The following is a 25331-nucleotide window of genomic DNA, read 5'->3' on the forward strand; positions in this document are numbered from 1 at the left end:
TGAGCCTTTAACTGCCCAAGACACAGCTGAACTTCTGATTAGGTTCTAATTACTTTTTTGTGCCTCAGTTTTTTTTTTCATTTTTGTAATTAAATTTCTGCAGCATTAGCAAAGTTCCTTCTCCACAGTAGTTGTACACACCAAAGAATTAAGAATATTTTCAGACTATGCTCATAATACCTCAACATTAAGAACTTGCTTCCTGAAGGTTTCTAGACTGTGTGATAAACGGAGAGCTAAATGAAGGGATAGTAGCATAATCTCCTCCAAATGGGCTTATACGATGCTGCTAAGGCTGCTTTTGCAGCATTAACATACTTCAGATGAGATCATCCCAGGGCAGAAACTGTGCACAGAGGCCATCACCAGGTCAGGGACATTAAGTTATTCTGCAGTCACACCATTATTCCACTGCCTCTTCTACTACTGCTATTGTCTGATAAATGGCAATCTGCTATTTTTAGGGAAGAAAAATAAAGGGGTAAACATATCCTACTACACTGTATTAAAAATAGAGCCTTATTCTCACCCGTAAGTACACTAAGACTCAGAAGCTTTTGTTACCAAGAACACACAGCACAAGAGACATAGAATAAAGACTCTGGGGTCAAGGATATAGCCCAAGGCTTCTTTATCACCAAAGCACTGTAACATCTCTATTTTATTTTCCATTTGTTGTAGAAAGGACTCAAATCTTTAAGTTCTGGCAGAAAAATGACATCATAAATTCGAGGGTACCAAATGTTTCTGTTATGGAGGAAATCAAACGTTTATTTTACAGAAAATGTTAAATGTATCCTGGCAGCATTCAGAACGTTGGCTGGTGAGAACACAGTTACTGTAAGAAATTAAATTTTAAAAACGAAATAAATTCAATCATAACCACCCTGACCTATTGATTTCAAACCCATCACTCAGCAAGATGTGTTCTTATTAGTTCATATGTGCAAGAGTAACCATGGGTCTGATGGGAAAGTAACTTCAAAAGAAATCCAGATCATACTCTTCTGTCTGTTTAACAAAGAGCCAAAGATAAAGCAGAAATGCTAAGCAGAATTAAATCTCCTATAACACACAAGTCACAGTATAAAAGAGTTAAAGTGAAAGCGTGGATTTTGATCCCATAACATTTACCCCAGCTTTACAGAACTCAAATCCTGAGATTTTCATCCTAATCTTCAATAAGAGTTAATACTGATGAGAATACATTACAAACCATCGTCTGTGTCCAAGCTGTCTCTTTGTAAACAAAATCAGAATCCAAATAACAGTTATTTTAGAAGTAACACTTGTTTAAAATAGTTCTGAAATGAGGCACCTAGCAAGAGACATCTGCCAAGTCATTCACTGAATATCTTAATATTCGAAACAGAGTGCAGAATTTTACCTGAATCTCGAAGCAACAGGGCATCAGACCAGTAGCCCTCATTCAACATCAATTTTACCTTTCCTAAATAATAATACCTTTTCTCAAGGTTTTCAGAGGATAACCATCCCTACAGCAGCATTAAGTAACAGCCTTTTTTTGTTCCTCCCCATGCCCCCCTCCCCCATGTGGTAACATAAAACCCAAAGGAAACAACAGAAAACCCTCAAGTCCAGCAGTTTTGATTAAAATTTGTTATACTCTCTACAGGTTTGCCAGATCTTTTCTATGCAGAAAACCTCAGTTTCAGGATTTAAATGATCTTAAGTCTCTCATGGAATTGTAACTACCGGATATGATCGGATTAGTATGCATGCAGAGCCTTCTTTAAGTTCTGTAAGAGAGACTTTTTTCTTTTAATTTGCATTGCTTTGCCTCTTCTTCTCATTCTAAATGTCTGCCAAGTCTCTGTTCAAGCTACAGAAATCACACACAAAAAAGAGTGGGCAAGTGGGACTCAATTCTGTTTTCAGTTATCCAGGTGTACAGCTATAGAATGAATGGCTTCGTAATGATACCCAACTGGAGGAAGAGTAAAGTGCTTCAGCTTGCAAACACTTGGAAAATATACATTTCTTCTATTTTCCAGTAAGACCAAGCAAAGATGACATCATTTTAACATTAGAGTCTGTATCATTAAAAAAAAATAAACACACACATAAAAAACCACCTCAAACTTGTATCATATTCTAGGCACGGTTCTGGTTATCTGCTGTGCCTACACACTATTTGGAGACAGAAAGCACCCTGCAGACTTACCTCTCCCCAGTGATCATCCCTCTTTATTCTCTGCAAAAGCTAGTTTGAGATTGAAGACAGAAAGCTACAAGGTACTTAGAGATAACATTTTATGCTTCTGCTTTATTAATTGCTAAACTTTTGCTTGTCAAGACATCCTATGTGAGAATACTGGAACCCTTCAAAAGAAATACAACAACAGAGTTTAAAAGTGCAGAACTGCAAAAACACATCCAAGCAAAATCTGTTCTAATCAAGGTTCCCAACATCTCTAAACATTTGCAACACAAAGAAATTAGTGTTCATCTCAAGCTTTGGAGCTCAAGGCATTGCCTGAGGCTAAATGAAAACACCTATCAGTTTCACTGAGAGCTACCCTACCGCTACATCCAACTTGTTTTTAACCTATAAAGCATTTTATATAAAACAGGCTCAGAAACAGCTGTCTCGTAATCAACAATTTGTTCAGACTAATGTTCTATATTCTGAATTTCCTACAAAGACAATTTTTCACTCCTGGTCTTTGATAAACCTCCAATTTTTCCAACTGAAAATTACCAGCTCTCAGATATTTTTTCCTAAAAAAATAAAATTAAAAAGCACAAGTTATTGTTTTTTGAACTACTATTGTTAGTCACGTCATTCGCTCCTGTCTAGGAGCATTCGTGCTCCGTCTAGCTGTCGCATTACATCTTGAAGAGCATTCACAGTAACACAGAAGTTCTCCATCTATAGATCACTTCTTGTAGCCCAAACTCATTTCAACTGAATTAAACAGATGAGTCATTATTCTGGATTAACACCCTCGATGTTGGGGGCAGGGCAGGCTGTAAAAGAGCTGAAAGAATTCTGATTTCTACCCCTTAAAACTCAACAAAGCTATTCTTACAGAGAAAAATATGTAAAAGCTATGTAATTCTTAAACAGTTTTCAAATCAAATACCAAAATATTTGCTGGCTGTTTCAAGGCAAAAAAATAACAATTTTTTTTTTAGTAATGATCCCACTTCTAGCCCTCTAGTTACTCAGAAAGTAAACTGCTTCAGCAGTAATATTTCCTGTTTCAAAGGAGGAAAGCACAGACTGACAGTGCAGCCTTTAATCTAAGTTCATGCTGTAGGCTGTTAGCCCACGTTCTCTGAGCACTGTAGGAGATAATGCCACTCACACCTGGGTAGCTTTCAGGTGCAAGGAACCCCAAACACATTAGAGAGAGCAATGCATTACGTGCTGGAGCAAACTGGTTCACACATCTTGTGTGCAGCACGCGTGTGCTTAATCACTGGTGACGAATGCACCTCTCAGTCTGTTTAGTTTGCAAGTGATCTGGGCACCTTGAATTCCACTTGAACTAGTACTGGAGGAATGCCTTATTCTAACTCAGTACAGGCACTAGAGTAATAAACTAATCCTGTTACTATTATATGCTATTCCTGGGACTCGTGACACTGAAGTCAACCAAGTAAACCCCAATTTAAAATGACTTAATATTTTGGTATTAGCTCTCTCTGCTGAAGATGACCAAATAAATTTTAAATTGCCAGCTAATAAACACAACAATTTCACAATGCTCCTTGATGCAAACTAAGCAGAGACAAATTCTCTACATATCCGCAGAAATTTTTGAAGTTGAACACAATTGTACAGGCAAAAGACTCACTCCTGTAAAATGCAGCTCAAAATCATCAGGTCAATCAAATAAACACTGAAGAGAAATGCTTCTACTTATTCAAAATGGCCTTAATAAAAGATGATGCTTACACAGAAGAAAGAGATGCGAAGCAGCTCACGCAGGCCTGCAATCACAAGCAGCTACATTATATAACCACTTCATGAAAGCACCAGAACCTTAAACAACCTCAGAATAGTCAGCGTTCTTCCAGTCTTTGCTCTGAATTACAGGCTTTTTAAAAAAACTGTTTACAGCTAGACCTACATTATTCAAATATTAAAAACTGTCATCTCACTGAGTAGGTATATTCCTGGTGTATACTTTGAATAAAACTTTTTAACTTAAGTGGAAAAAAAAACAATCAAGTTTCCTTTTATTTCATTGTATTGTCATCATACTAGCCTAAGGACTCAGACTAGTTGAGACAAAATGAGTTAATTGGCAGATGTTCGACCAATTTACAGTCATAGCATCTTTCAGATCAGAGGCATTAAGGACAATAATTCAAGGTTTCTTTAGAGCAAAACGGGTTCTGCAGAGCTTTCACTGGAGATGCTTTGGAAGCAGTCCCACTTGGCTTTCAAAATGAAGACATTATCTTTCTTTGTCAATGTTCTATGTATGTAGCAAAATATATACACATATATGTATGTATTTCCATCTAAATATTGAAGTCTGAATTATTCCATCAAAATGATCATCTTTGATTTCTCTCTTCTTTCATTCTCAGTACACAAAGAACTCAGCCATTATTGACTTAGCTGCTTTACTGTAAATTATTTGTTGGGCAAGGCTTACTGGTATGGTATTCTTACCATAAGAATGAACAACTTGGTCATGAGTCAGAAGAGCTTAAACCACCATGAACAGAAAAGCTGATGAGAGGTTCTAAAGGATGCAAGTACAATATTGGAAATATTAGCTCAGGACTTGAAAGCTGGTCTACCCTGACAACACTACTTCCAGTTTAGGACCTGTAACTCATTCATACACCTCCACACCTGTCAGCTCCACATTACCCAAAGGAATGATGTCCCCTTTACGTTAGGAATACTGTGCTTTGTTAAAAATGTACCAACAGCCTCAATTAAAGGGAGTTTTCTGTTTAAATATCCATCTTCTAATGGGTCATAGAACTGCCTCACCATATGGCTTCTCATTATTTTTAATGACGTATAAGATGCAGTATATGCTACTAAAAGAAACTCGAGAAAAGCATAGATGATGAAAAGAAAGACATATGGAGAAAACACAAGCAGAAAAGCTTGAGAAAATAAAAATAAAAATCTAAAATAACAACACATTCCTATGCAAAATCAAGAGCTCACAATAACCTTGTGGGCACTAGAAGTCTCACGGTACCATTGCCTAGTTGTGCATGCTCATTTTGAGAGGTAAAAGTGTTCACAGCATAATGCTGAAGACATACATGTCCCTTCATCTTTAAATCACACAAAACACAAGGATTTACAGTGCATAAAACCCATTCTGAATAGGCTGCTAAATTGGTACTAAAAGTCAAATATATCAGCTGCCTGGGGAGCTGGACAGCAGCCAAGCATCCCAAGTTCAACATATACAGGATCCCTATTCGTTCTTCCTCATAACATAAATGATTACAGCTACTGTAACTGAAAGATACTCTTAAAGCATCTTCCATAACGTTTGCTCTGCCCAATTATTTAAGCTGATTCTCACTTTAGCAAACAGGAATAATACTCAACAGAGCAAAGTACAGCAAAATATTCTGGACTGAAAAGTTGAAGTACAAAATATTCAGTGTACTTACAAGGCAAAAGGCACAGTAATCCAGGACTACTGAAATACCTGTTTTGAGCCCCTGCAGAAATTGGACTGGATTTCTGAGTGTTCATAGCAAAAATATGACACAGATTCCCAATTTTCACTTTTTCTAGTTAACTGTGAGTACTGATAAATTTGCCCTTTGCTGTGGTCAACTCAGCATCAGACCACATGAAAACACAACTCAAGCAAAATTACTTGAAAGAGTAATTTATGTTCACCAATTATTACAAGTTTAAGCCACATTTCTGGAAGACGAACCACTCATTTCATGCAAACATCACCTCTGAATTCTATCTTTGTTCCCCAGTCTCTGATTTAAGATAGACTAATTAGTGCATTTTCCAAGCATGGCATCTCCATTGTATAAATACGAAGCATTCGGTTATTTTAGAAGTTTAAAGAAAAAAATAAAGACTAATATATAGAATAATCCCAACGTGTCTTTGGCTTCTATAAGAACTCTACAGTATGTTGGTCAAAACAGTAACTTGGATATGGTTTTCCAGAAGAGTATTAAGAAGAGGTGTCATGGCCTGTATCACAATTGTTTCCATCAACATATTGCAGACAAATAGAAAATGATGAGATTCATTCATTAAGCCTTTGTTTAGATGAGAAAATAAATTTACTTGCAAGCCTGCCTTATCAACTGCTTATTTAAAGATCTGGCAAATCTCAAATTGGCTGTTACAGAGTTACAGGGTTTGATCTACTATAAACTGCTGTAACAGATAAATATGTACAGCAAGCCAAAATACTAAAACAAAAACCTCCACAAAACTCAAAAAGGCCCAATAAATAAGCAGCCACAATCTCCTTTTCTTTTAAAAACAAACGTAAATCTTGCAGTGGTTATTGCTAAAGATTCGAGGACTTTGAACATGGTAATAAATGCAGTACAGATCATCATTTCAGCTGCAATTTAAACAGTAAAAAGGTTGTCCTGGTCACAGATGAACTATCATTTTTTTCCAGTTCTTCAGCCTAATCACCTCATAGTGCAGAAGTATTCACTACAGCAAAGACACCAAACCAAATTTCTAACCTTCGATACCTTACAGCTAAATCCATCTTTAGTTACTAAAATGAATATCTGGACCTACCAATAGATTGGTCACTTGTATTACTTCTCCACAAAAATCTGAGCCTTTAAGCTACTCTGTAGTCTCTCTCTTTGGTTCCCAGGAGACTGCCTATTAACTTCTACTTTCAGGGCAATGTTTTCCATATCATAGGCTGAGGAGCCAGAAATACATCAACCCGATTTTGTCCAGTTGTAGTCTTTTTGGAAGGCTGAAGACACCCAATAAAAAAGTAGTATTGAACCATTTGCTTTAACTAGCTAATGTACCACATTCACTCCTGAGAAACAGCACAAACATAAGTATTCATCAGGTTACTATTCTATATTGAGCTATATCCACACTAAGCTAATGAAACGGGTCCATATATAATATAATATATAATATACGGTACCACCCGTTCCCAAGGTTTTGCAGTTATGTTTATGAAAGGTTAACAGCAGGCACTAATACAAGTATCATGACTCTTTTCAGGCAGTAGGTGAAACCTTGAAGAAAAAGTGGCTCTGTCTTCAAAAAAGTGACCTGACCTTTGCTTTGGTGGGTTTTTTACTCTGCAAGAAATAAAAAGCACTGCATGCTTTCCAATGCATCCTTTCTACCTGATAACTGTTTTGGTCTATCACTCAGCACAAAAGGACTAAGTTATAAAAATCAAGTAGCATGGTAATAGTGCTAAAGATTGCTCCACATGTCATTCAGTAACGGAGCTTCATAGACCTGAAATGCATCATATGAGTCATGTACAGAGTAAATACATAATTGGCCAAGAACCTTTGATATGCTTAGTAATTAGAAGTAATTTTCATTGATTTAAGTATATTTAAATTAAATTTACCATGACCTTGCAGTTCTTTGGATATCAAAGGCACCATTACTCCAGCATGCTTATAACTTATACACTTCTGCTCTGTGAATTTCTTGCAGCATGCAAAGAACTCTCTTTAGGGTAGCAGGTTGTGTTGCACAAGCAAGGAAACCTATTAAGGATCTGTCAATTAATAAAATCTCTTCTAAAAAACACAACAGTATGTTAAGCTCTTACATGCAATAGATGAAATGTTTCTGAAAAACCTTATAGTCATATAGTTCAGCATAAAGAAGTTGTTGTGTTTGTGTTTTGTTTTTTTTTTTTCTTTTATATTGGACACTGAATACTTTGCTAGAGGAAGTAGTTCTGTTATGTGCTATGGTAGTAAAGAACCCCTTCTGTTAATAAACATTTAAATATATTCAAGTGTAGTGGAAAATGCTGCTTTTATGGAGTCAGATCCTGCAGTCTTCTCACAGCTAAAACCTCTTACTGAAATCAATGGGAGCTTTACACGTACAACAGTGAGGATGTGCCTGGGGTCACCAGCATAGCACGGTTCTGCTGCTATGCTCAGTGCATGATCAGGCATCCTCTGCCACTTCAAGAGTAATAGAAATGAAAATACAGATACTTACACAAATTCAAGAAGATAAATACCCTTTTAAAGCAAAGAGTTCAGCAACAAAGTATGTGGCAGATAACATTAAGGCATTTTGTGCTTGGTTAAAATATTAAATTAGATGTGAATATATGTTTTCGACTCTTTTGAATCAAAAGAATGTATCTGAAGTGCATTTTAAGAAAAATTTCTAATAAATTACATCAAGTTCAATGATTTTTTGGAAGATGCATAGCACTATGACAGCAGAATTTGGCTCCATATATTGTTAGCAAAAACACAGAGTTTATATCATGTAAGCTGCTTTTTAAAATATTGCTAGAGTTATGAAAAGCTTTGGGCCCAGCCCAATAGGTTACTTCCAAATTTAAGTGAGAGTTTGCCTCAGTGAAACACAAAGATCTGTTCCTCATTTGCAACATCAGCCTTATCCAATGTTTTAGTGGTAAACAGGTGTTCTGTGGTAACCAAAATTAAATCGAGGAGCTGATCACACAGCCCTTAGTCATTCGGACACCTACCCTGCAAAACATCCCAATCCTTCAAATTGGCCTGGATTACTCCGGCCAGCCTGGCTGCAGCAAGGCAGCAGGAAATACTTCTGTTGACTTCAGTGGGGCAACTCTAACAAATAACAAGACTATGGCTAGACACCACGACGCTAACTTAGAGGCTCACTGCTGATTTATTGTTCTTTTTGAACAGTGTTTGTGCGTTCCACGTCGACCCAGACCTTGCCTCCTGCAGTACGCGCCGTCTCGTGTCGCGTCGCGCGGGTGCCGCTCGGGCTGCTGCTGACTCGCCCTTGTTGGTTTCCCTGTTGTAGGGGAAAGGCTCTAGGGCGGCAGATAAGGCTGTTGCTATGGTGATGAAGGAGATTCCGAGGGATGAGGCTGCAGAGGAAAAGCCCCTCCTCACTATGGCGTCACAGGTGGGCGCAGCGCGGGGCTCAGAGCACGCGGCCCCGGCCGGCAGAGCGGGGACGTGCATTGCGGCAGCGTGGGGGAGCTGCTCGGGGTCAATAGCTTGGGGTTGAGACATTCTCACGTGAAAGTTAAACAAAAACATTTTTTTTCCCCGTTTGATAAAAAGATTCTTAGAAATTTCAGCAAGTTGCCTAAACCTGATTCAAAATACCAATTTATAAAGCCAGCAATCACGCAACCTATACTTGTTCCATATTCAGCACATACGCAGAGGAAGAATCACTCCACAGTAGTATTTGAGATATTTCAGAGTCATCCCTAGGCTCCCAGTGGTCCAAGGCAGATTATTCACTCTGTACATCCTGCTTCCATTCCCACAAGCCCAGTCGCTGGAAAGACATAACTGCAGTGCACAGAGCCCCATGTGTTAAGGTGCCAACAAGCACCAGGTGGACCCCTTATGGACCCCTTACCTGATGGAAGTCAGTGGCTGCAACACTGCCACACAGCACAGCACTTCCATCTCACTCCAAGTGACTCCATTCCCTCGCGGTGTCCACATCCGTGAATGTACTGAACACCCAACGCTGCTTCTGCTCTAACTCTGTTTATGAACTGACAGCCCAAAGGAAAAGGTTGCTCTCTTCAGTGCGCCATTTCTAATTTTGCCCTTAAATGTTGATGAACAATTAGAAACTAACACAAAATGCTGCCCCTTCCTAAGCGCAAAATTTTCATTTGCTTCAACAGTGTTTAACGTTGAATGTTTATGCACCATTTGTACCAGTTGTCTGTCAGTCTACTCAGCAATTGTGTGATACATTTATGAGTGAAATGTATGTCTGTTAGTGTAATTTCTTCCACTAAATGCATATTCCAACTTCCCTGCTATGCACCAAAGGGGTGCAGAAGCCAAAAGGAAGCAGAATCAAGTGAAAAAGTGAGTATATTCCATAGCCATCTCTGCATCATTTCCATGTGACGTACAGCTCCATGACCATGTCGCATACATCATTTATACCCTGTCTGGATGCCATGTTGTTTTGAGACACTGTCTCTTTAGTGTGCCTGTGTAAACCTCTCGTTCAGACCATTCATTCAGAGTTACACACTGGTATATTGTGGAACAAATTTAACCATCACCATCAGTGTTCATCTGGGCTCTCCACATGATGAAACAGATATGGTTGCCACACACAGTGGGAAATGTGCAAGTTCCAAATTGGCTGCAAACAGAATTCCCAAGCTAGACTAAATTAGGTCATGAAAATAAGGCCTGGTATTTCGAAAGTGATCAACACCACTGAACCCAGTAGTGGCGTGTGTGTAGATATATTTCTCTCTCAGGAGTTTCATTACTTATTGCCCTGCTTCACCTCTCAGAGTACAGATAGCTAAGCAACAAAATCTGTAAGCAGAACGCTAGGATTGAGCCCAGGTAGAAGAGAATTTGCCTTTAGAAAAGTAGATTTCCTAAAATCTTCAATGAATGGAGAACTAACCATGTCTGTCTATAAAAGCAGACCACCAAAGCAGCATAGGGGGAATCTCAGAGGAGATTCCCAAAGAGGAATTCCACAAAGAGGAGATGCCAAATCCTTGTTTAACTGAGAAACAGTGATAATATAGAGAAGTCCCTGAAATCTTACATTTTCCGCTCTTCCTCTAAAGAAGATTAAAACCATATATCCAACAGAGAACAATTCAGGTACGCTCACATTTTATTAGCTCTACCTAAGCCCTGTTTGTAAAATAACCTTATTTGTTGATGAGTACTCAGCATGAATTAAATTTTGACAAAGTTTCCAACTCGGAATTTATTTTATATCAGATCTCAAGGCAAATCTTCAAATAAACTGAGAAAGTACTACAGATTCCTGTGGGGCTGTTCTGATATATGGCAACAAGGAATCTGAACAATCATTCCAGCATTAATGAATCTACTACAGTAAGCAGAGGGGTATTCTTGGTAATCGAATATGCCTTTCAGCACCTATTTTCTGTGATTCTATCCCAATTATTTTCAATGAAAGTCACTTTATTAGTAAGAAAAGGCATTCAGTAGTTGCCAGAGTTCATACTTTCAAGCATCAAGAGAGCTTTCTACACTAATGGGATTTTGTAGAATATAACTCCATAGTAAGTCGCTGTCTCTCTTTATCTTTTAAAGATAATTCAGAAGACAGTGGAACAAATGAAAAGAGGCACTTTCGGCATGAATAAATCTAGACAAAAGCGAAAGCAAGTTTGCTGAAAGTTCAGAAACTAATGGAAAGTGAAACTGTGAACAAACATACATACTGCTAACCGAAGCTAGGATAGAAATTATGCATAATTTTCTTATTTATAAGACACATATGAGAAAATTGTGCATAGAAGTTTGATTTCAATTCTCAAATGTTTTTGTTGAAGCTCTCCACAACATTTTTGGCAGGAGAAAAAAAAGCACACTTAAAAATTATTTCCTAATAACTTTCTAATGAGAAGTTTAAACTTTAATAGTCCCAGGCATCAAAGTTTGATGGTACAGTCCACTATGAATTCCCCATTTGCTACAGGTCAGTGAGCTTCAAAGGAGCTGATTCAATAAAGTACTTTGATCCACATTTAAACTTCAAAATACGATAAATTGCTTTATAGAACAGTAAAAAGTGCATGATATAATGCACTACCAGCCTGATTTTAAACAAGTAAATCTCAAAGTGTCACGAGTTATTTGTTCCATATTCATCAAACCTAATTCAGATTCTTCAACAGAACTCAAATTGGAAAGCTACTGGTAGTAGGAGTCCTTTTAAGGTGATAGAAGGAAATAAGACCTGCAGAAGGGGATTCATGTCCAAGATGATCCTGAGGCAGATACACTGTTATTACACAGTAGACTGGGAGTCCATGAAATATTCTCCAGCAGGAAAAAGAAATACCAATTCTGTATTGAAAGCTATCCCAACTTCTGTTTATAACTGAAAAAAAGGGAGAATCATGGAGTCACCAAGGTTGGAGAAGGCCTCCAAGATCATCCAGTCCAACTGCCCACCTACCAGCAATCTACTAAGCCACATCTCTTAGTACAACATCTAAATGTTTCTTGAAAGACCTCCAGGGATGGTGACTCCACCACCTCCCTGCGCAGCCCACGCCAGTGCCAAACAACTCTTTCAGAGAAGGAACTTGTAGGAGAGGAGAAGAGCTGTCTGCTTACTGGACAGACATTGCTCGGAATAAAACCTTGCTATTGACCACTTACGATTTAAGAACTTAACGTACAGAATGCTTCATTTTAGAATTTGAACTCAAAAGTGGAAGTTTAAAGAGCTGAAGTTGCATTATTAGAATAAAACATGCTGAAGTTCAGCATGCCCCATAAAAAGTGTAGGCTACGACACAAATATTCCACAGGGAGATCTTTCGTGACTACAGGCCTATTAATTACATCAGAAACATAAGGTTCTTTTTAAATTTTGTTTATTCTTAGAATCAACATATTTGTTCTTATCCACATTAGAAGGAACATTTTTTGAAAGTGAACTTCAACCTGCCATTGGTGGACCAGGCACCTTTTCTTATAACTAAAGATACTCAAATATTGCCAGTACCTACATTCCAGTTGTTTGGATGTGTTTTCTTGTTGTGTTTGCTTGGCTGCTTTCTTGTTTGTTTTCCTTAAATCTAATATGTAAACTGATGAATTCTATAAAGGATACAGAATAGAGATACATAAATCACTCTATTAGTAGTAAGTTGAGGCATGTATCAAGAGCTCACTATATGAAATTGCATAACAGTTTTCCATATAGAAGTTAACAGTCCTACCTATTCAGAATCAATCACATTTATTCTAAGCCTCTTAGCATTAGACTTGCACTGAATGACGGTAAATGTTTCCTAAATAACATCAGAACAGAAGGGCAGGGAGTTGAAGTGAATGTAATGAGTTTCTCTGCAACATTTCTCAAGGTAGAAGTAACTTCATTTTAAGTAATTCATATACATTAGTGTAAAAAAAAAAATCCCAATTTCAGGAAATTTCAATAACTCTGGACAACAATAGTTCCTACCTGCCTTCTGAGAACAGTGGCAATTTCTACAATGATTTCAGGGGAACTTGATCTGTAATCATATTTCTGTATTCCTTTTACAGGATTAAAGATAAACTAATTAGCAGTGTTTTCTATACATCTCAAACCAGTCTAGATTAATATATTATTAATAATAATATGAGCACTATAAAGTACAAAGCATGTAAATGCATGCTTAGCAGTACAAATATTAATTAAATCTTTTTCTCCAAGTTAAACATTGCTTAACACTTTGCTTCTAGGGCAGTATGTATAATTTCAGTGGAAATATTCTCATGAGCATAGTAAAGAAAGTTGCCTTGACAGTATGCTTAAGAGCCATAAACTGGCTGCTTGCCTGAAGTTATCCAAGTTTCTCTGTCACAAATTAAATACATTTTTCCATGAAATAAGTTTTACCATGGGAATTTGTAGTGTAATTTTTTTCATAAAACAAAGTTTATTATACTGTTTAGTTTTTTAAAGTGTGCAGCAACTCCATAAGCACAGAAAACTGGACAAAATTGTTTGTAAATAATGCATTACGCTCATTTAGCCTTGCTTTTTCATATCAGTTTTTACAAATAGGAATTAATTTTCATAAATTTGTTGATTCTTCATGAACACTGTGAGTAAAAATGCAAACCACATACTTACAAGTGTTCTGTATGCAATTAATTTGTTATTTGGGCAATGAAATTGTTATATTGCACTGAAAGTTGAAAAAAGTCACAAGCACTTTTCAAGTTGCAAGCATTTCAGTTTGCAAATAAAACCACTTCAAAGCAAATACATGCCATGCATTCATGACATATGGACAGCCATGGCAAGTGGACAACCAGGATAACGTAGGAGGAAACGAGGATTCGATTCCTATGCCTGCCCATGGTAATGCATACAGAAACACAGATTCTACGTATGCTACAGAATGCACAGGAAGGAAAAAGAAATTGGCGTGATTTTAAAATAATTACAGCCTGTATTCATGGGTACAGTAACTGATGAATCTGTTTTACACATGGGTCAAGTACTAAAGTAGACACAGGTCATTCTCAACACAGTTGGAGATCAGTAAGAATAGCATGATCTTTATGAAAGCAGCACATGATAAGCCACGGTATTTTTGATGCTGTTAACTCTCCAAGTTGCTAATGTCATGAAAATCTAGTCTTAAAAAAGCAGGTGTACATCTTTCACCTAACCTGACATTTGATAACGTTTCCTACTCAGAACAGTACACAGAGCGGAACGTAATCCACAAAAGCTCCCAAATTTATCTGTAGATCACTGGTGATTCACAGAGAATTAGCACACACAGCTCAGTTCAATATGCTAGCAGTTATCTTTCAGCTAAGGAAAAGAACATTACCTAATTTCCTACTATTTTGTAAGCAGTCGTTGTCTCAAGAATGCTGCAAGGGCACATAATACCTGCATTATGAATGAAACAGGACTTCTCTAGTTTGTCATTTCTTTAAAAAGCACTCCAAAGTCAGACTGCTTCTTTAGCTGGAGTTGTCACACAAAGAAATCCCAGTCAGTGACATAGGAAGAAGTAGCTCACACTGATAGATCCTATTTGCCCTCTGTAGGGACTGTCATGGCACTTCTGTGCCTCTTCATGTCCCCCTCAGAATAGGTTTATCTGGGGCTTTCTCAACAGAATGCTTTGGGATTCCATAGCCTGCCCATTCTGGACGAGTTTCATTTACTTAGCTGAAAAGTCCAATCTGTTAATCCCTCAGTTAACCAGCAGGTCATTTTAGGAGTACAGACTAGATATTACCATAAGCTAATATCAACAGAAATCATTGTAAAGGAATATTTCACAATTTGTTTTTTTTTTTGTTGGTTTTTTTTTTTTTTTTCAGCATCTGTGTTATTTGAAGAGTCTCTAAGCATTTGTGACCATTAGTTAATTTTGTCTTTGACCACACCTGTAGAGTGGCTCTCCACTGGGAAGAACTGAGGTATTATTGGAAAGGGGTGAGGCACATGGTGACAACACATAGACAGTGCATAAGTGAGGGTACGCAATCTTAAACACTCAGGAAAAGGAGATGCAGCTCTTTCAGCAAATTCCCTTACCTTTAAAGTACACAGAGAATGTTATTTTTAATGCAACAGACTTATAGTAATTAACATTTTTATATGAGTAGGAAAGGCCAAACTGTCAGTCACAATCAAAACATAAAAACACCATCTTTTATCCCTTTCCACCATGGCTGCAATCCAGCAAAGCAGTAAAGTGCATGCTTAACCTTGAGCTTGGTAGGACATGTGTAAGTGGCTTCCTGGAGTGAGGCCAAAAAAACAGGAGCCAGATACAATTCCCAAATTTGGCAAGTGTTCCCTTTTAGTTTTCTTATCCAGACAAAGATCAGAGGGAAAGAGACGGGGAATTGTGAGATATTTAGTCTACACTGCAGCTACACAACATAATCTGTCTAGGTCAGCACTGACAAACACAGATGGAATGCTACTGTGACACAGCAATCATGGCAGCAGTTCTCACCAATCAGTGCAACTGCTGTTTCTGAAGATGCAACATAAACACGTTATCATTTATTGAGTTAGATATCAATTTAGATATGAGCTTTAAACAACACTGCTTTCCTGTGAATTTAAATATCCAACATGGTGTCTATAGTAATCCTCCCACAGCTTCTCAGCCTTCACGCAAGCTTTGGGTCAGTCTGGGGCATTAAGCCCCAGGGAATAGCTGGGCTTCTGTGATTTCAGGTGGGATATTGTCACCTCTGATTCATAGGCCACCACACACACTTCCTACTACTTAGCAACAGAGTCCCAGTTATCACCTGCCAAACAACACTAGTCTTCAGAGAGACAACAACATCAAACTGCTATTTGCAGGAGGGCAAAATGAGCTTGTTTCCATTTTAGAGCTACCCACAATTCATGTTAGCCAGAAGTCAGTTATGCTGTATGCCGTGTATATTGATCTGTTCCTGTGAAAACCAAATATTTGACTGCAATGTCAGTTTTGCTGGGACATAAATTCACACTAGAGAGACAGAGAAAAGATTAGAATGACCCCGACACAAGGATAATGCAAGAAGTCAAGTACTTATCACACTTACTGTATGATTGTGAATAAAACTGTGGCTGGGAGTGGTGTAATTTTTCCCTGTGAAATACTTACAGACATGCTAGAAAAGTGGGGGAAGAAAAGTACAGTTCATGCAATTTCAACTTCTAGCATGAGACTACTGGTTTTGACAGGATGTCTTTTTCAAGCCTTCCTCTGAGAAAAAGGGGAGGAATCCCACTACTTTTCCTGCCAAGATCATTAGATCCATAGATACAGAACTTCAATTTATGCTTCAGTAAACAACCACCTCAAATTCTAGAACTGGTTTCAGCTCACCAATACTTAGAAATATCTAGTTAAAGGAAATGAATCCACAGAAATAGCTTGCTTCCCCTTAACTTAGTGATCACCACTAAAGATCATGATGTGCTAAATACATAAAGAGAACTTTCATGAGCATTATCAAGAAATCGTTGCTATATATATATAAATATATAATAGAAATTTAATTATTAGTGATTGAAGTCTGCTAATGCCTCTGGTTAGGTTAAAACTTAAAACAACAGTATAGCACTAAATCTACTACATCTAGTTCACTTGTCTATCTACTATCACTCAAGTAACAGACAAGTTTCTCTCAGATTAAAGTTCCAAAACACAACTTCTCCTATAAAAATTCCAAATTAAAAGATTCCTGCTTTCTCATGTTCTGACCATTCATTACAATCCCCTGAGATTTTTAAGTCAGATCATTCCACTGGTCCATTCCACAGCTCAACCACGCTCCCCAGGACACTGAGTGGGCACAGGAATGGCAAAAGCCACCAATGCTTGCTATCAGATCCACTGCTGAACTGCACAGGGACCCAGCTGTAGTTTGGGGCTTCCTAAAATTTATTCCTTGAGCAATTCGAGTGATAAAATTGGTAAAATCCCATTCAAGTAACCTGTGTAGGTAATTAGAGCTCAGTTTTAGGTGCCTGTTGAAACAGTCCTACTAAATTAAGCTCCATACAGAATGGGCAGGAAAGCCAAGAGCCCTCGAGAGCCCCCTGAGGGAGGGCCTAAATTAGGCAGACAGTGCTCCCTCTGGAGTTGCTTTTCAAGTCATCTATCTCTCCCTGTTGAACACGGAGGGAATGTAGGCATTTAATTTAAGAGAACTAGTTCACCATGTGCTCAAAACATAGGTGCTAATTAGCTGTCTCTGCCTGGCTGGAACCCCACAATTTAGCTCCTAAATCATTTATCTTAAAGACTGGCATTATGTTATCCTCTATTAATACTAAAGAAAAAAAAAAAAAGAAACAAAACAGCATTTATGGCATATTGCAAACAGACGAACATCAGAAACACAGAAAGAGAGGATTTAAAAACATCATGACCATAATACCTTACTGACAGCCTGAGCACATTCCAACCCTCGGTGTGGTGCACACAGAGTGCTCCAGGAAGTGAGAGCAGGCAGAGCACCTGCAACCACAAGCAGGGCAGGCTGCACAGCTGAACATCAGCTGTGAATTAACAGGAGACACGGAGCTGGTTCCCGCAGCTGGCCCCGAGTACCAGTGTGCTCAGCTCCTCTGTGAAAACCTTACAACCTTTCACAGCCCCATTGCACGGCACAGACCCACTTCCTCCCAAACCCAGCTTTTTATCTTTTTCTTTTCTTTCTTTTTAAAATTATCTTTTTTTTTTTTTTTTTTTTTTTTTGTAAAATCAGGCTACCGTCTAGGAATGTCATAAATTTGTTTCCACAACAGAAACTGTAAACTGAGAGCAAAACAAAACCAAAGCCTCCACAGCTGCTGTACCGTACACAGTTTCACCTTTTCTCCTGCAGAATGTATTACACCACCACCACCATTAGCACCATGAGATGCACCTGCATTAAGGCCACACACCAGAGGATCCAGGGACAGAAAACAAAGAAGTTTTCACAGGAGACCAAGCTGTCACCATAGCAGCAGCTGGATGCAGGCTGTGCCCACACGTGCCCACAAAGCAGCACCTCTGAGAATTAAACTTTCCAAGCACGGTGCTCCTTTACAAGGGGAGAAAATACAGCACAGAACAGTTAAGGGATGAATATAGGGCAGAGGAGGAGTTGGACAAGTGATTGGTGAAAGCTGAGACCAGGCTGCATATTTGCTAGAGAGAAGAAAGGTTCCCTCATGGCTACAGGCCTTTTCAGTGGGGCTGCCACCTCCCCTCTCCTGGAGCAGTACCTTCCCTCAGCACACGTATTATAACCCACCCAAGACTTTCTAGAGCCTTTTGATCCCAATCCAGTTGCTTTATCCCTGCCCATCAGACCGATACATACCTCTCACCACTGAGGAACACATAGAGACGGACCGTCACACACCGCCGCTTCCTTTCCTCACAGCCGCTCTAGGGACAGCACAAAGAGCACCAACCACACCTGAGCACCGAGGAAGGCAAAAATCCACCAGTGCAGGCAGCCGTGAGAAATAAACTGTCCTGATGGGGGAATGCAGCCATCTGGGGATGAGGTGGCAGGCACAGAAAATGGAGGTCTGCGGATTCCCCTCAGCGCTCCCGGCTGCTGAGGTGAAATGTTGCGTCTGCAGCCCCTGGTGCAGCACCGACTGCCTTCTGAGAAGGCCTCTGTGTCTCAGCTCAGTTCTGTGCAACAACCCTCGCTGTGAATACATGTAAGGAATGAGGCTGATATTAGCCATCAAATACTGCTTCTGGCTCTCCTAATGTGCCTCCCAAAGCATCACAGTTCACAGATTGCTTTTTGGAACACGAAGGTTCAATGGCAGCGCTGAGGGGAAAAAAAGCGGGTTTTTCTGTGGTGCTGGTCAGTGCCAGAATGTAAAACTGTCTGAATTTAGGAGCAGCATTTGATACTGTGGTTGAGATTCTTCAAATCATTAGTTAGGAATATCATCCTTCACAAATTTTACGTATGCTTCAGCTAAAGGCACATTTTTCATTAGAATAGATTTTGTAAAGAAAAATTCTCAGAGACAAGATGAGAATTTATGGTACTGAGTTGCTAAATGAGTGCTCAGAAATCACTAATTTTACAGGCTGAGTCTCCCCAGCTTGGTGCCTGGACAAACACCACACGCATCACTGCTGTGCAGCACCGGCAGCCTGCTCCTGCTCCCAGCACCACAGCTGGTCAGCTTCCTTCACTGCCTTTGCTTCTCTTGCCTGCAAAGTAGAGATAATACTTCTTGGCTCCATGGCGCTGCCAGATTTCATTCATGAATGTTTTAAAGCATTCTTTGATACTCACCCTGAAAGGTGCTTGAGAACCATAAATTACTACTTTAATATAGATAATAACTTTCATCTCGTGAATGTTTTATAGCACTACTCCAAATTCATGCCTGATATAACTCTAATAAGTTGAGTAGAGTGAAAACAGGGATAAATTTGGTACGATATATGAGGTAGCAAAATGAAATTTGATGTGTGAGACCGAGGACTTACCAAGAGGCGTTGCATACACAGTAATGTCAGAAACCTGTCTCTCTGCCCACTTATCTACAGCAAAAATATCAGCTCATGGCAGTATTTAACTTCTTGAGGTCTGATCCATCACAAAACACCTCTTTCACATCGAAAACATAGTTTTCTAATGTGTTGTATTGCCATACATATGTAGTTTGTATATACCAAGAATTAGTATACTTGATCCTGTATTTGCTTTCATATTTCAACCTCAATACTTCAGTTGAAAGCACACTGTATTTCACTGGAACAATCTTTTTAATAATGCACTCCTATAAGTTCCAGTCCTTAGTCATGAGAGCACAAGAGACAAGACTTGGAGATCCTCTGGGTCATACTCAACTTCTTATAAGCAATCACATCATAAGCAGCCATGTATGAGGCTTGCTGGAAAAGCTAGGTTTTCTGTCTCACCCTCTAAAAAAATACTGTTCATACACTTCACTGCTGTGATACTTAGATTCTTTTAATTTCTAGAACAAATCTCTTCATGGCCAACTTAGATCTCTTCATTCTTGTGCCAGCCTTTTTAGAGTTGAAATAGCTTTCCTCCTCCAAGGTCATCCAGCCCCTTGTATATCTATCTATCTATCTATCTATCTATATCCTTTATGTATACAGGAAGAAAAATTGTATTCCTACAGTCCTCATTTTGTTAGGCTACGCCAGTCAGCTGCTTTTAGTCTCACTGTAAAATGCTTTCTTTATCCCTCTGATAATCTGTGGCCCATCTCTGATGAATTTAGTGTACATATTCATGTAGCGAGAGTCAGAGAACCTATTTTTTTCAGATTAAATGAAAACGCTGCAAATACATCACAAAGAAGACACAACTTTGGGAAAATTAAATCTCAATGTCTGCTGGCGAAGCTGATTATGAAAAAGTAGATGTCACCCTAAATCCTTCAATTTGATGGAAAAATTTTATCAAGGGACTTTGAACAATAATTCTGGTATTGTACTAATGATGTCCTGTGGCTGAGCTGGTCTTTTTTTATGAAAACAACATAATTAAGAAATGTGCTAACCAGCTTTGAAAAAAAAAAAAAAAAAAAGAATAAATGATAGACATCTGCTACTTCACACATCAGTCAAACTCATGAGAACCTGAGATTGGTTTTATTTTATTCACCTTCTCCTTCATTATTGTGATTCTCAGAATTACTGTTGCTCTTCCCACAGTTTATTCTCAGTTCTGCCAACAGGTTTGGGCATTGAATTGCCTCTGCAATTGGACTTCAGAGTTTCACTAGTGTCGCCAGTGAGTGATCCTGGCTGTCTTGGTTCTCATAATCCCTATTTATTTCTTCCTTTCCTCATTCTTTCCTACTAAGAAAATTTCCATGGAACTTAATGGTAAAGATAAGCATCTAAATTGTACATGATGATGTGCCCTACTGATATACCTGTACATATATGGAAAGAGTACTTCATAGAAGTTTTTAGATTTACAGTTATTACTACTGGTATACTGTCACTCTTCTGTAATCCTTCCTGTCCCCCTCCAAGCAATGTCAGACTTTCCTTTAAGTTGGTAGCTTATCACAAAATAAAGACACAGATGATTCAGATGCTTTGACAATCTTTCTGCTGGACACTATGCTCACCAGAATATGCAATTTACTGCAAAAGTACAACAGTTGTTACTAATGCTACTGCCTAGAATGAAAATATAGAATTATTTGAGCAAATTTTACAAATTGAGCTAATATGGAGTTGACCATAAACCTTTAAAATACTGAAACTAGTTTGGTCAAGTATTACCTAGGCACCCACTCTTGTTTTTTTCCACCAATAGATCACCAAAGCACAGACAAAAATGCATCTATAGAGATGTCTTAAGTCATCTTAAGTCTTAAATACTTAATTACTTAAATACTAGGTAAATATATACAGCTAGAGATAACATGGACAAAGTAGAGCCACCTTTAATGGAAATCAAAGTTGTTCAGCTGGTATAAAAGCAATTTCCAATCAAGCTTGAGATTTAACAAATTAAGCAAATGATGTCTGACACAGTGAGTGTTCAATGCAGATAGTTATAAAACAACTGATTAATTCCCCTTATAAGGTGCAGCTGCAGTCTCGGTTTAGCATGCAGAAGTAGAGTTTGAGACAGTACCACTGCCAGATTTCTTAACTAAATGCCCACATTTCCACATTCTGCTACACACAGTCGGGCAAGCAATCATTTATCTGTCTTCCATGTTAGTCGTCTAAATTGATATTTCAGTACAAAACCGTAAGATTCCAGGCAAATAAATGAGTGCACATATTATGCAGCCAGCCAGCTTTTAGTACCAGCTTAGAAGTTTGATCTATCAAAATTATGGGCTTTTGAAGTAAAAAGTATTTCCTTGCAACATTGGAATACAAAAATCAAGTAACTAATGACAGTGAACCTAAGCTGTTTTGCCATAGTAACTTTAGTGGCAATACCATTACTATGGTAGCTAAATAGTAGTAATTAATAAACATGAAATGAGGATAAAGGAATGCCTTTTTCTGCCAGTTTTTCTCCATATTAGCATCCTCCATTCAAAAGTTCAAATATGCATAAGAGAACAGCTGGATAACTCGACAGCAGAAAGAGGAAAAATAGACGGTAGTGGAGGAGAGAGGATTACAGTAAGGCTGAAAGAGCTCAGGATGAAAGTAACAGACACAGAGAAAACTGTTCATATTATTAAGATGAAATCAATGCAGGGCACACCAACAGTTGTCTGTCCAGCTCACCATTGGGCTTGATCTTTCACAGCACGATAGTAGAGACGAGATTTTTATTTATGAGACCATTCTGCTTATCTTTTAAAATACTTCATACATGAAAAGCCTGTAATATGGAGATTTCTTTTATGTAGTAGAAAACCAATGCACAACTACAATTACAATAAAAAAGGAAAACTACTCATAAATACAAACTGTATGATGAGTCTTCGTACAGTCAAAACTCATGCAGGAAGTTCATAAACTCACCAGGGACCATCCACTGTCATTCATATGTCCTTGTATTGCAGAGAAGTGTTTTCTGTCTCAGCAACTTACTGTTTAATGGGCTAATGCATATTTTCTGGATGGAATGGTGTTGTGGAAATTCTGTGGAGAGGCATGCTAAAAAAAAGACTGCTTCCAAATATTAAAAGATCCCTGCTTAGTCTCCTTCTGATAGAGAAGGCCAACTTCACTGATTGGTTTGAAGGAAGTTACATCACACCTTGAACGCCTTACAAGCAAGAGTATGCAATAATTCCCATGGAGTATAATAAAACTGGAGTATAACTTTGTTAAGTTTGGAGCTATTTGTGCATCTCCTAATTTCAATCTCTTACTCACTAACAATCCAAAATATAGCACGATTTTCTACAAAAATGTTTCATTTCTTTAACTGTGCAACCCAACACAACACTTTGTGACCCTGAGTTTTTTTGTTGCTAGCTAGTGAACGAGCAACAAGAAAGCAGACCCCTTCTGAGTCCCTCCATTGATGACTTTCTCTGTGAAACTAAACCAGAAGCTGTTGCAAGGCCTGTAACTTCAAATACTGCAGGTAAACAAATTTCTGTACTATCCCTGAATAGAGATTAAAAATTTGTTTTAATTATTGTGCATTTTGTCAAGTGATTTCATTAAGTCACTTAAAAAGATTTGTTACCATTTGCACAAAATTATATACTGATTATAATTGATTGATCTGTTTGAAAAAACGTTGATCATTACTTTTGAGGTCAAATCTGGTGATATCCAAGTCACATTTACTCCAGCAGATCTCTGAGTTTGAATTAAAGGCAACTTCAACTGGAAGTGTAAATTTATTCAACAAATCCTCAAACTTTGTTTTTGCAAAAATTTAACCTACAGGTAAGCCACAGTTAATTTAGTTTTATCCAAACCCATTCTTTAGAAACATGTGCTTTAACCAAGGCTTGGATGGGATGTCTGAGAAAAGGGGAAGACATCAAAACAGCTTATCTAGGCTAAGTTGGGAAACTTTAGTAATGAAAGGATTCCACAAATTTCTTTTCTGCTTTGTGTTGTGCTGAGGTAGTGAAGCAGATAATACGGAGTGAATCCTGAAAGACGTGTGAATTGAGAGAAAGGTAGTGCCCTGCGGAAGTGCTTTTAGAAGTTGGTCACCTTCTATTCAAAGCATTTGAGCTGACTGACCGATAGCATAAAATCAATAGATTACTGTGTTCTACTGCTGTCTTATACAATGTCTTGCCTTGTTAGAAGACATTTAATTAAAGCGTATATACACGCAAATTATTAAAATGTCTAAATGACTGATTGACAGTGATTATCTTCACATCTAATTATATTGTTATATGTCTAAAGCAGTATATGAGTTCTAATAACAAAATTGGAACACAGAATTGAATGAACCCTTGTAAATATTATTTCCTTTTTGGTAGCTAAAGATATTACAGAGATGAATATAAATGTTTCAGGTTGTTTAAGACTGTTGTTTGTTGTAAAACTAAATAGCCTATTTCTGCATCAAATCCTCTATCTGCCCTGAGTATCAGATGTACTTAATAACAAAATTTTCTATTCTATGAAGACTGATGAAATTTGATAACTTCCTAAGAACATAGCTAAAGCACTACAAGAGACAACACTAATTCATGTGCCAAAAACACCTCCCCTACAAACTGATAATGAAGAAGAAGTTTTCCTGTTCTTTACATGCTAAAGAATTTCAACTGTTACTCTTCAAATAACTCATAAATACAAAACTTGGACTGAAGACTGGCTTACATACAGATACAGTCTTTATAAGCTAAAGCAATGTATTTTATTGTTATATGCAATATTCATCCTGAAAAGGACACACAGCAATGGCAGTAGATACAGTTAATAAACACAAACTTGTTCTTTTTTGACAAGAGAAATTGGTCAAATTTCAGGCAACAGAGATTGTTTCCAGGAGGAAAATATTACATTACAGTCTTCTGTGCAATAGCCTTCTTTCAGTACAGCAAAACCCTTAACTTTCAGAATCTCAGATCCTTTGCCAGCCATGATTTAGATCCACAGCTCTCTTTTTATTAGGATCATACTCTCCGTGCCAGAGCTAGCTCTGTTTGCAACTTTTCTTGCACAACTTCTTTCTCAACTTTCATATGTATTTTGCATCTCTAGCAGATGTAGCCTTTGGAAAATAGTGGCATCTATTGGTTTTTGCCGAACTTTAACACCTGGACGAATCAAACACAGCTCTTGTTTTCTCTGGTTCCTTTCCTATCTTAAAAAGATTCATTAACTTCACAAGCTTCACATTTGTTTTGTCCAGCAATATATTCTAATATTTATGATAAAATTTGATCGTAATTCCTTTAAATGACACAAAACACAGTTTATACTATGATTTTTTGAAGAATCTAAAAGAAGACAGACTCACAGTGAACTAACATGAACTCGCTTCTCTAGTTTTTAAGTTTTGTCCAGAAACACTGAGAGTGCGAAGTTGGAACATTTTTAACCTTACAGAATCAAATAATCATAGAATCATTTGGGTTGGAAAAGACTTCCAAGATCACCAAGGCCAACCACCAACATTACCTACAGAGTTCCATTACCAAGACATATCCTTTAGTGCCACAAATCAATGGCTCAATTGATCATGCTTAGTTCTAAGAAACTAAG

The 25331-nt window shown here is 38.0% G+C and overlaps 1 protein-coding gene across 1 annotated transcript in view; it reads left to right on the forward strand.

Moving 5' to 3' along the window:
• Positions 1-7201: 7201 nt before the first annotated feature.
• PEX5L (peroxisomal biogenesis factor 5 like) overlaps positions 7202-25331 on the forward strand; it is a gene marked incomplete at its 3' end in the record, with an annotated part of 37524 nt that continues 19394 nt past the window's right edge. Inside the window, exons 1-4 of the mRNA XM_079540081.1 lie at positions 7202-7264; positions 8984-9088; positions 9985-10023; positions 23121-23232. Of these exons, the coding sequence (XP_079396207.1) occupies positions 9020-9088; positions 9985-10023; positions 23121-23232 (220 nt within the window). The 5' untranslated portion in view covers positions 7202-7264; positions 8984-9019. The remainder of the gene's footprint in view (positions 7265-8983; positions 9089-9984; positions 10024-23120; positions 23233-25331) is intronic.

Source organism: Tetrao urogallus (genome assembly GCF_951394365.1).
Source record: "Tetrao urogallus genome assembly, chromosome: 9".
NCBI classification, from domain to species: Eukaryota; Metazoa; Chordata; class Aves; order Galliformes; family Phasianidae; genus Tetrao; species Tetrao urogallus.